This window comes from Mustela lutreola, chromosome 13 (genome assembly GCF_030435805.1).
Source record: "Mustela lutreola isolate mMusLut2 chromosome 13, mMusLut2.pri, whole genome shotgun sequence".
NCBI lineage: Eukaryota > Metazoa > Chordata > Mammalia > Carnivora > Mustelidae > Mustela > Mustela lutreola.
Window position 1 is genome coordinate 81,294,504 of NC_081302.1, and position 12,061 is coordinate 81,306,564.

The window sequence follows — 12,061 nt, forward strand, 5'->3', positions numbered from 1 at the left end:
AGGAAAATCCAAGTGGAGGTGAAGTGGCCGAGACAGAGAGCAGAGCAGCGGTTGCAGGGACTGGGCGAGGGACAGAGCAGTGAGCGATGAGGAGCGTGGGTGTCTCTGTGACAGAAACGTCGTAGAATGACATGGTTGTGCAACACCCTGAATGGACCTAATGAGACCTCCATATCCCACTGCAAAGAATGCAAGTAAAATGTTATGTAAACTCAAGTTCTACTGTCTTTAATTAAATCTAGTATGTAATTATATACATACACACAAAAGAGAAGAAATACAAAAAAAGCAATAAGGGGGATGGGAAAGACACGCTTTCTGGTTGTAGCAAGCACAAGGTGCTCCTCGGGAGCGAAGCATGCTTGCTCCACGGAGGCAGGGGGCGGCAGCTCGTGGGCCGAGCCTGTTTGCTCCACGGAGGAAGGTGGCGGCAGCTCGGGGACCGAGACTGCTTGCTCCACGGAGGCAGGTGGCGGCAGCTCGGGGACAGAGCCTGCTTGCTCCACGGAGGAAGGTGGCGGCAGCTCGGGGACCGAGACTGCTTGCTCCACGGAGGCAGGTGGCGGCAGCTCCGGGACCGAGCCTGCTTGCTCCACGGAGGCAGGCGGCGGCAGCTCGGGGACCAGGCCTGCTTGCTCCACGGAGGCAGGGGGCAGCAGCTCGGGGGCCGAGCCTGCTTGCTCCACGGAGGCAGGGGGCGGCAGCTCGGGGACCGAGCCTGCTTGCTCCACGGACGCAGGGGGCGGCAGCTCGGGGGCTGAGCCTGCTTGCTCCACGGAGGCAGGTGGCGGCAGCTCGGGGGCAGGACCCTGCTGGTCATCCAGGAAAGTCAAAAGGCCTGGTGGCTCTTCCGTGGCAGAGAAGTGAACGAGGGCCCTGACGACCATCTGCCCTGGTCTTCCTATCCCATAGTGAGCAGCCGCAGCAGGGATGGCGGGGACCAGCTCAGGCCCCAGAGGTGCAGCGGGTGCCAGAGTGGCTGCTGGAACCACTTCCCGAGACACATCCTGATCTGGCTCCGGGGCCGGTGATGTAGCTCCAAGAAGAGAAAGCATCATCAGCTTGGTTGACTTCCCTCTCGCCTTTCCCTTTCCCTACCACTCAGCGTGGCCTGTGTTCAAGACCCAGCCCCTGGAAGGTGTCCCCAACAGAAGCCCATGGGGACAGGGATCTGAGATAACTCACTCCTCTCGGCCCAACTACAATCTATGGAGGCTTCCTCAGGGTGGCCCACCCTGCCTCCTCCTCAGGCCCACATCAGTTACCCCCAGTCCTCCTCACCCCCAGCCTCTGGCTCTGTGGTCTCAGCGCGCTGCCTTTCTGGCAGCAGAAGCTGGGCACGGCGCAGCAGGTCCGAGCCAGGCGCATTGACCTGCAGGTAGGCCAGTAGAGCATGCAAGTTGGGATACTCTGGAGGCTGCACAAAATCCCCTGGATACCTTTCCACCCACATATCCAGGATGGCATAGACGGCCCTGGGGACAGACATGGAGGCAGAGAAGTCAGAGGACAGGGTATGCATCCAAACCAATATCCCAGGGAACCCCTGTGGGAACCTGGGCCCCTGGGCTTCCAGCTCCTGTCCGAGACCAGTCGGACTCCTTGTCCACCTGCGACCTGGCAGTCCTGCCTGAGACAGGCCTGCTCCCACACGGCAGGCTGGCCAAAAGCCTCTGGGAGTGGGAGTCCTTGGTCAATGGGGGGAGCCTTTCTGGACTTTTTAGGGGAGCTGGACACACTCCTCAGTCTGTCTCCTTGCCCATGAGCCATTTGAATTCAACTGCATGTGTCCAGGGAGGGGTGGTGTCTGGCCTCTTAATTACCCTCACTGCACTCGCCTCTGCTCCGTGAAGATCCAACCGAGGAGGGAACAAAGGGACTCTGTCTCTAGCCAAGCCTTCCCAGGACCCTCCCCATACCTCCACCGTTACCTCCTCTGCCCAGTCACTAGGTGCCATGAGAGTGGGTCTGTTTCCACTGACACTCACCTCCCACAGGGTGTGGGATGCCTGCTGCTCCCTGGGCTCTACTGGGTCACCACTCTCCCTGAGCCCCCTCTGAGCACCGAGTGCAGGTGCCAACAGACTGCTGTGCGATGCTTCCTAAATCCTGCATTCTGGGTCCCAGAATTGGGGCAGAGAGAGGGCTGGGAGGGGGCAGGGATGGAGCATGACCCACTCAGGGGTTGAAGCTGTCCTCCATGCCCCTCTGCTCACACACCTACCCCAGCTCCCCAGGGCACCTTCCCAGTTTCCAGTAGAAGCTCTCAGACCTTTACCGTAAAGCAGGAATCACAGAGGTGTGCGTGAAGGTCCAGTAGCCCCTCGAACTCACAGTACCCTTACTGCCCTGCTGGAGAGGGAAGGCCCTCCTGGAGCAGCCAAAGCTTACTCACATGTTGCGCTGGTCCTGGGGTCCGCCGACCTCGTCATACGTGGAGTAAACACATCCGAATCTAGAGGAGGCCAGGGGGCATCACATGAGATGTCTGTGGATGTTGGCTCTCACCGCCTGACCCTCGACTAGCCTGCAGCCCTGGGGTGCTCTCTGTTCTGTGCAGGGATCCCATTCAGCTCCGAGACAATCGCCTCCACCTACTGGGGCTTCCTGAATGCTTGCTGAATGAAAGGGCCCCAACCAGCCCATCACCGACATCTGAGTTGCCCTGGCCCCTGCTCACCCTCAGGGTTGCCTGCTCTGGATTCACCCACACACAGTCCCCAGAAGGAATCTCAGATCTCCCTTTCAGTGGCAAAGGAGCCCAGCTCAAGATCACAGTGAGAGTCAGGAATGAGGCAGAGGTTTCATCATGAGGGGCACGGGAATGTTCAAAGAGCATGCCCACAGGCCCAACAACAGACTTCTCCACTGGCGCAGGCTACCAAGTGTTCTTTCCCTACAAGACCCCACTGAATCCCTATAATACCTCTGCCCCAGTTAGGAGCAAGGGAAGCTTGGGGAAGCTTGGGGTCCTGCCAAGTCTCACAACCAGGCATTGGCCAAATCCCACGGAGCAGTTAGGGGCAGGGGAGGGTGCTCACCTTGCAAAGAGGAGGCCCAGCACCTCCTGGGTGGTAGCAAGGGTGCGATGTATTTCGAGAAACATGTGAACATAGTTTAGATCTTCTTTTATGACGGCAGCCACCAGGTAATCTATTATGGCCTCCAATGAACTGGCACGAGTGTTCCATAGTATCAAGGTCTTATTCCTCTTCCTGGTTGAGCCATTTTCCCCCTGAGGTGAATCAGAGGAGACATGAGTCAGTGCTGTGGCCACCAGGAGGGTTGGGGCTTGGAGGGCAGAATGAGCCCCCAGATCTCAGGAACTTCTACAAGAGGTGGGACAAGAGAGCCCAGAGTCCGAAAAAGAATCGGGTGACTCAGTGTCTCATTGGGTTCAGCCTAAGACTCTTGGTTTTGCTTCAGGTCATGCTCTCCCTGTCCTGAGGCTGCGTTCCTTGTAGGGCTGTGTCCATAGGGCAGTGTCTGCTTGAGGATTCTGTCTCTCCCTCTGCTTCTCCCCACTCTCCCCCTGCCTCCCTCTCAATCCATCAATCAACCAATCAATTAAGAACCCTTTAAAGAAGGGGTGTCTGGGTGGCTCAATGGGTTAAAGCCTCTGCCTTTGGCTTAGGTCATGATCTCAGGGTCCTGGGATCGAGCCCCGCATCGGGCTCTCTACTCGGTGGGGAGCCTACTTCCCCTCTCTGTCTCAGCCTGCCTCTCTGCCTACTTGTGATCTCTGTCTGTCAAATAAAGAAATAAAATTCAAAGAAAGAAAGAGAGAAAGAAAGAAAGAAAGAAAGAAACCTTAAAGGTAAAGAGAAAATGTTCTTGGTATCCATACAAAGAATTGAAGAAAATGATGTCTGAACTTGCTAGTATCTCAGGTCCTTTTGTGAGCGGAGTATTGGTAGCACGTCCCTGCATGAGTGGCATGGATCCTGTGATTTCTGATGACATAGCCCCATTGTTTTTATTTTTTTGAAAGATTTTTTATTTATTTTTTTTGACAGAGAGAGAGAGGTCACAAGTAGGCAGAGAGGCAGCCAGACAGAGAGGGGGAAGCAGACTCCCCGCTGAACAGAGACCCCCCCCCCACAACGTGGGCCTCGATCCCAGGATCGTGAGACCATGACCTGAGCTGCAGGCAGAGGCTGAACCCCCTGAGCCACCCCGGCACCCAACATATCTCATTCTTGAGATGAGAACACAGACGTTTTAGGTGAGAGGGCTTAGGATAGGAGGGCACGGAGGCTGTAGGATGCAGCACTGTTCATTAGCCACAGAAGGGGATTATATCCAGTCCTGCCCCTGTAAAGGGCTAGATGCCGGTGATAAATGACTGGCCTTCTGGACTGCCGTGCAGGGCAGTGAGGCCCCTCTTCCTCACCCTAGGGGCCCCAAAGATGTGTTCCATCAAAACAAAAGCACAGAGCAAGAGACAGAGTACCATGGGCCCCATGTCCCTTTGGATCAGAATCTCCCAACTCACTCTTGCAAATGATCATTTGCAAGATTTGTATAACCTGAGGAAGGACTGTTGGGCCAATGGAGACACCTGGGAGCATGAGTTAGGAAAATGCCTAGGCCAGGGCAAAAGGAGTCTAGATCAACGGGATGAGACCTGGTCTAAAGTCTCTTTAATGATACTCCTATAAGTATGTGGACAATGGCAGTGCTTCTGTCCAAGGCATGGGCAGGACCATGAGGGCCAGTTTGGGGAAGAGATGGGGTGCAGATTCACGGGAGTACAGGACTCTAGGAGGCCAGGCTGGCTTCTCGGAAGTGGGGCCCTTGGTGCGGCATGGGCGCCCCAGGGGTTGGGTCTCCCCAGCACCTGCACTCACCCTGAGCCAGCGCCAGACTCTGTTGTCCCTGTGTGGCTTCTTGTCTTTTGGGGAAGGAGAGCAGCGGATGTCAACATTCAGCTCCTGCACCATGTCCTCTGGAGCGTTCTGTCAAGACAGTGCCCGGCAGCCAGGCTGGAGACCTTAGAGCCCTGTCTGGAGGCGTTTGCTAGTCTTTAGACCCAGGGCGCTCCATTCCAGACACACCACAGCCCCGGTGGCAGAGCCCTCCCCCAAGGAGAGAAACGTGGCCCAGCTTCAGGGCCTTGGATGTGCTCTGGCACAGCTAAGAGGCACCTCAGGAATCCCCGGTGCACCCAGCCCACCATGACATTGGTGTGAACAAGAAGGGATCACCAGGGTATCCACTGTGCTCACCCTCCTCCAGCCCATGGGCGGGAACCCCTACATATCCCTCCTCCCCTCAAAGTCCAGAGGAAGGGATGGGGCTTCCCTAGGACGGTTCAGAGGGGTGGGCATCGCCTAGTCTCCTCAGTAGTAAGTACCTTATGGCGTCTCCCTCGAAACATCCTGAGGCATCGCGGGGGTGGTTTCAGCCAACTTCTGCAGCATGGGAACAAGCCATTTTCCTGGGGGTTCTGGTACCCAGAGCCCCGGGATGTACGTAGACAGGACGAAAACATCTTTCTGTGTCAGACGTTTCTGTCCAAATAGCCCTGATACCGGACTAGAGTGTGGGTCCTGGTTGCAGGGGTTACAAGTTGTGGGCCTTTGTGATCCAGGCAGTGACATCACTGCCTGTGATCCCCTACCGGGGCCCACTCCTGGTTGGACCCCTACACGAACAGTGCTCCCGTCTGCCATCTCCTCATCTCCCTTCTGCATGCAAGGACACATCTCATCTGTACACAGTGACCCCAACACACCCCTCGGAACAGGCCCCCAGGGAAGGTCTGGGAGAAGCTAGGTCCCCAGCTTGCAAACACACCTGGTTTCAGACACAAGTCTCTATACTTACCTGGTTTGGACCTTAGATAAGCCGTTGTGCCTGACAGGGATGGTCCCTTCTCTGCAAAATACGGATGATTCCAGCATGTCTTTCTATCAGATGTCCACAGGCATAGGTTGGATAATAGCTATGATGTTAGAGGAGTGCTGTCACAGGTAGGAAATACCTCCCACCCAATTTCCTCCCTCCTATCAACTTCTTGGAATCTGCTACTAATCAGATCCCACCCCACAGTCCCTCCTGGGGTGTGTGTGTTTGTGTGCACAAGCACACTCGCTCCTGTGTGCACACATGTGTTCATCAGTGCTCATATTCTGGAGTCCCAGAAGACGACAGCCCCACCTACAAAGGGCTGGGTAGTAGCTTCTCAAGAACTTAGGCTTCGAATTTTCAATGAAATCCCTTAGTAAGGGACTGACCTTGGCCCTTGGCCCTTGGCCCTTGGCCCTTGGCCCTTGGGTGGGAACAAGTTATGCGGATGATAGGGCTATGGATACATCCAAGGGGAGGCACCTACCTGAAGGAGCCTACTGCAAAGTTTCCATCGACAGCCAGGTGCATGATTGAAACACTTAGGTGTCTACCCCTGTCTGGGACAATCCTGGCTTAAAAGTGTTCAAGGGGTGAAGTGGGGTGATATCCCAGGGGTGACAGCATGATCTCAGGATCCCGGTGGTCCCCAGAAGACCAGGTGGGGCCCGAATGCTTCAGAGTTCCCAGACATCAGTTAGGGAAAATGGCTGAAAACCATGAAGCTATGTCCTGGCTTTCTACTCTGTAAAGCCCTGTACTCCGAATCACAGCATAGTTGGGTGATCACTTTCCTGGGAGAGGTCCAGAAGAAGCAGGAGCTTGGTGAGACCTCTGACACCTCGCAGGTCTGGTGTTGGTCTGTGTCACTGGAATCCATAGAACCTGGAGTGGGTGGTTCCCACCTCCTGGGTGGCTCTGCTGGTTAAGCAACTGCCTTCAGCTCAGGTCATGATCCCGGATTCCTGGGATCGAATCCCACATAGGGCTTCAGCTCCATGGGGAGTCTGCTTCTCCATCTGACCTTCTCCGCTCTCATGCACTCCCTCACTCAAATAAATAAAATCTTTAAAAATAAAACAAAACAAAACAATTGGAATTGGAACTCAGTCACGTGCCTACGATAAAAATGCCTCGTCCCTGGCAGGGTGAACGCAGAGTTCTGACAGAATCCGAGGAGATAAGACCGGTGGAACGTTTTTTTCTGTGCGGGCTCACTGAAGAGCTGGGTGTGAATTTTCAGCTCCGGGGTAGGGAGCAGGGTGCGGTGACAGTCACCTCAGCCATTGGTGCTGCAAGCCTTCAGGGAGTAAAACAGCGGCACTTGCTGGAACCCAGGGCCCGTCTCTGCTGCTTGGGCCAGCTGCAGTTGCACCAGGGGAAGTCCCCCTGAGGATCAGGGCAAGAGCCCCTCCCCTAGAAGGCCATCACGAACAGCTCACCCCTCTCAAGTTCACTGATCAGAGAGGGCTGCAAAGCTGCAGAGCTCAGGGAAATCACTAGGTAGCATTCTTTGTATTTTTATTTTGTAGGCTTTTGTTTATTTTTTTCAGGTTTTTCTTACTTTCATCTCCTTTTAAAGAATTCTTATTTGAAAGAGAATGTGTGGGGGGGTGTGGTTGGGCAGAGGCAGAGAATCTTTTTTATTTCTTTATCTTTTTAAGATTTTATTTATTTATTTGACAGAGAGAGATCACAAGCAGGCAGAGAGGCAGGCAGAGAGAGAGAGCGGAGGAAGCAGGCTCCCCGCTGAGCAGAGAGCCCGACGCGGGACTCGATCCCAGGACCCTGAGATCATGACCCGAGCCGAAGGCAGCGGCCTAACCCACTGAGCCACCCAGGCGCCCCAGCGGCAGAGAATCTTCAAGCAGACCCCCTGCTGAGCACAGAGTCCAACTCAGGGCAGGATCCCAGGACTCAAAAGATCAAGACCTGAGCTGAAACTCAACAACTGAGCCACCCAGGCTCCCCTCCAAGAGTAGCCTTAAGTCAGAAGAAATTAAAATTAGATCAATCCTAAATATGCATGAATTTTTAAAAAGAGTAGGAGAAGGAAGAGAAAGAAGAAAGCCAAGAGCAGCGAGAGAGTAGTCAAGGAGTAATATGAATTTTACTAAAGTGTGGCATGAGACAAAACTAGAAAGAAAGAAAGAAAGAAAGAAAGAAAGAAAGAAAGAAAGAAAGAACGAACTTTATTAGTAGTATCTCTGTGGTATGACCAAATGTGCTTTGTTTTTATAATACATACTTGACAAAATGTCTTCCTATTATTTAAAGCATGCATGAATTATTTCAATTTTAGTTTTAATATTTAAAGAAAGGGTGTTATATAATTTACTTTCTCAAATGTCTTAGGACTTCTGGCAGGAATCCTCCTCAACCACGCTGCATCGCCAAAGGTCTTGGAGGTGATCCTTGACTGTGTTCTCGAACATGAACCAGTAATAGTCGACATTCCTGCATCGTGTTTGTTTCTGTTATTGTCCTTGCCACAGTGAAAAGTACTTATTAATTTTCTTATGTACATATTAAGTGTCTCTTTCTGTCTCACTTATCAACTCCAAAAGGGCAATCACCTTTTCTGTTTTATTCACCAATATATAATCAATTGCCTAGCACAATGACACATGAGGTAGGAACTCAATAAATACCTTTGAATGAATAAATATATAAACCAAGAAAGTGAAATCCTATCACAGAGTTTGGAAGTGTAATCGAAGTGTAATCGAAAATGTATAAATGCAAATAAAAATTGATTCATTGGAGCAAATGGTTGCCAATTTGTCATCACAAAATGGGCCATTAGTGTCCAGATTGTTTTTTTTTTACTGCTTTCTCATTACTATTTTTCACTAAGATTTGCTATTCCCAAAACATAGCCGTATCATCTGGGAAAAGAATAAACAGTTGTTTCTGATGTAGTGTAAACTCGTGAACCAGCACGAAGGTGAGGCAATTGATGCCCCCAGAGCACACGATGTCAGGAGACACTCACGCCTAGGTTTGCGCAGGCCTCATCCATGAACCTTCATGACCCTGAGCGAGTGCCTCCTTAAATTTTGTACCCTAGGGGCCTCCCTTGTCCCATTCTGGCATCTCTGTTAGTTTATCTATTATTTGTTCTTTCTATAAACTTGTCCTTGGAAGAGAAAAGAGTGCATGTCCAGGCTATGTCAGCTTGCCAACAGCAGGTTCATGAATGTCCTTCTTTTCATACACAGATTTCTTTCCCATCTCTTGACTGCCTGCCAGACCCACAGAACAAAACCTCCAGGTTGGTTAGGGTGATCTCCTTCCTTTCCTCCAGTCCCATACTGCTCTTTGGGACCAAACTGACTGGCTGCACTAAACATTTTTGTTATCCAACCTTAGCTGGTGTGTAATGAGACTTGTTACTCTGCTCTTCATCACTCTGTGCAGGCCAGAGTTTATCAATGAGGTGCTGGGTCTCAGTGCATAGACCCCTTTCTGTGCCTTCAACATACTTTATGTTAACTACTTCCCAACATTTAAAATTGCCAATTTTACAGGGGAGATACCATGATCATGAAGGTGGTTTTCCCAGGGCAAGGCTTATCCATTGCACTCCGGATGTGCTGACCCCTGCGATTTCCCCAAATGTGGGAAACTCGACTGCATAATTTGTGGTAGTGGGGGACTGCGTTCGCGCTTTTCCCTGAAAAAAATAAAATAAAATAAAATAAAATTGCCAATTTTACATGAAAATGCAGATGTACAAAATCTCAAAAATGGAAAAAAAACACATTTTTCAAAAGATTTTCTTTTCTTAATTTTAGGACAGAGAGGATGTGCACGTGCATGAGTTGGAGGAGGGGCAGAGGCAGAGGGAGAGGAACAGACACCTAAACAGACCCCATGCTAAGCAGGGAACCCTACATAAAGCTTAATCTCACCACCCAATCATGACCTTAGCCAAAACCAAGAGTTGGTGCTTAATCAACAGAGCTGCCCAGGTGCCCCATACAACACATTAAAAAAAAAAAGAAAATCTAACAAGATTTTTCTCAGTGTCTGTTTGTTAGGAAAAAATTTCCATGCCCCTCACAAATTAGAGAACTGGTTTAACATACATCTCCTGGAGACTTTCTTAACTTGGTTTGCTGACCTTCTTCGGGATGGGTTCTAGCAATTTGCTTCCACACAGCCTCTTTCCTTGCTGAATATGCATCAGCAAATACCTCCTTGTACATTAACACTATTCCTCAAATACTTTCTCTCTATCTATACACAGGATATGGACTGTATATCTGACTTTGTTTGGACGGATCGGGCCATGGAACTAGTTCTAGCAATGAGTGACGAGTAGAAATTTTATGTTTCTTATGGCTGAGCATTTAATTGTTAGTGCGAGCCTTTAGAGATCTCATTTTCCCTCTTTAGTGACAGGGAACATGGAAGGTAAATGAAGCTTTCCAGCCTGTGTTCCACAGTGGCTTTAATGAACAGAATTCCCTGTCATTTTGCAATGGACATGTAGTAAGACCAAGAAATAAACTTTTGGGGACACTTGGCTGGCTGAGTCAGTTAAGCCACTGCCTTCGGCTCACGTCATGATTCCAGGGTCCTGGGATTGAGTTCTGCACTGGGCTCCTTGCTCAGTGGGGAGCCTGCTTCTCCCTCTGCCTGCTATTCCCCCTACTTGTGTTTTCTTTCTCTCTCTCTGACAAATAAATAAAATATTAAAAAGAAAGAAAGAAAGAAAGAAACTTTTGTTGGAACTGTTTGTTGTCACCACAAAACCTAGTCTATCTTGACTGATAGGATGCTCTTGGTCACATCTATAGTTTTGTTTCACCTTTCAGATTTAATCAAGCCCAATGTTTTAAGAAAATCAAAGGCAATTATGTCACAGATTGCCTTCTCAGAGTTCTAAGATCTGAGCAACAGAGAGAAAAAATAGCACCTGATGCAGCTATGTGGATGAGAAATGAATTTATAAAATTGACTTTCTGTTCCAGAATGTTCTTTGCAATGATCATTGTTTTTCCTTTCGTAGAATATTAGGCAATTGTGTTAAACATGAAAATACACTCAGAGGTTTTTGTTTGTATTGTGTAAGTGATTTTCAGTATCATTATTAGGATTTTATAGAAATACTTTTGTAATATGTGTGGTTCCTATATTTCTTCATGGAATTTTATTAAAATCCAGTTTTTCCCAAAGAAACACATTTCTATTTAATGATGCAAATCAATGGAAAAATAAGATGTGACACTCCAAAATTCACTTTACGTGTCACTGTTAAAGGCATATATCTATTCCAAATGAGGAGATGCAATTCTAGTTCACATAGCCTCAGAAGTAATTAGATACTTCAACTAGTAGTAATAATGCTACAACTATTCACGGGCGAAGATCAACAAACCCAGTCACACCTAGTTGAGGTGCTTTGGAATCAGAGGCAGAAGAGGGAGCAAGATTACGTGGGTCCCTGTTCTCTCTGCAGCCTTCAGAGGAAGGCCTGCTGGACAGGGGGCTAAGAATGGACTTGACCATAGGGTTGGGTTCCTTCATAGAGGTTGGATTCCAATGCCCTGGGAGGGAACATGGACAGCAGCCTTTCTCAAGGACTCCAGTGCCAAGCAGAGCAAGCTTGGGTGCCAGATATTCAGAGGACTGCTGGTTCCTGAGGAACTTGGGGGCCCCAGTGCAACTGAAAATTGACAGTGGGTGCAGCTTAACCCATTGGGAGAGGTGTAGCCACGAAAAGACACTCATGCAACAACCTGACTGCCCATACCCACACTGCCATGTCGTAGGCACCCATCACAGGCTAGCCAAAAATCTAGGTGCTTTATACTTGCTAGCTCTTACCTTCACTATCACCCTTTAAGATGGATATAATTATTTCTAATTTTACAGATGAGGAGAATGAGGCTCCAGGGAAGTTAGGTTACTTATCTAAAGTTAGCTGACTTGTAAATGGCAGAATCAGGATTTAAACCAGGTTGTGCTCTTTTCCTCTGTGTTTATTTATATGATATGATATTACCTGATACGATATTAAATAAATACAATAGGAAAATGGCTACTGAAAATACAAATCACAGTATTTTAAAGATACATAACTTCTTAAATAATCACTATATTGATCAAACTACATCTTCAAAATGGACCCTCCCTTCCTCTAGCCAAGACACCAACAATGATGACACCTCTATTGATTTTTGCTAAAGAGTGGCACTTGAAA

General features: G+C 49.6%; 1 protein-coding gene and 1 non-coding gene across 9 annotated transcripts in view; one reads left to right on the forward strand and one right to left on the reverse strand.

The window, feature by feature from the left end:
- Positions 1-202: 202 nt before the first annotated feature.
- Positions 203-12,061, reverse strand: part of LOC131813468 (ral guanine nucleotide dissociation stimulator-like) — a 166,874-nt gene continuing 155,015 nt past the window's right edge. For 3 of the 8 annotated variants that reach the window (XM_059143740.1, XM_059143741.1, XM_059143742.1), the window contains exons 3-10: positions 9,390-9,526; positions 5,830-8,335; positions 5,357-5,414; positions 4,851-4,958; positions 3,042-3,235; positions 2,396-2,455; positions 1,282-1,475; positions 203-1,036 (exon numbers count right to left, since the gene is read on the reverse strand). In XM_059143740.1, coding sequence (XP_058999723.1) covers positions 213-1,036; positions 1,282-1,475; positions 2,396-2,455; positions 3,042-3,235; positions 4,851-4,958; positions 5,357-5,414; positions 5,830-5,906 — 1,515 coding nt within the window. In that variant the 5' untranslated portion in view covers positions 5,907-8,335; positions 9,390-9,526 and the 3' untranslated portion in view covers positions 203-212. The remainder of the gene's footprint in view (positions 1,037-1,281; positions 1,476-2,395; positions 2,456-3,041; positions 3,236-4,850; positions 4,959-5,356; positions 5,415-5,829; positions 8,336-9,389; positions 9,527-12,061) is intronic. The other 5 variants (XM_059143746.1, XM_059143745.1, XM_059143743.1 and 2 more) reach the window with 5 other exon arrangements.
- LOC131814237 (U1 spliceosomal RNA) lies at positions 9,366-9,529 on the forward strand. Its single transcript, XR_009347225.1, has one exon. It is a non-coding gene; the product is annotated as a U1 spliceosomal RNA (small nuclear RNA).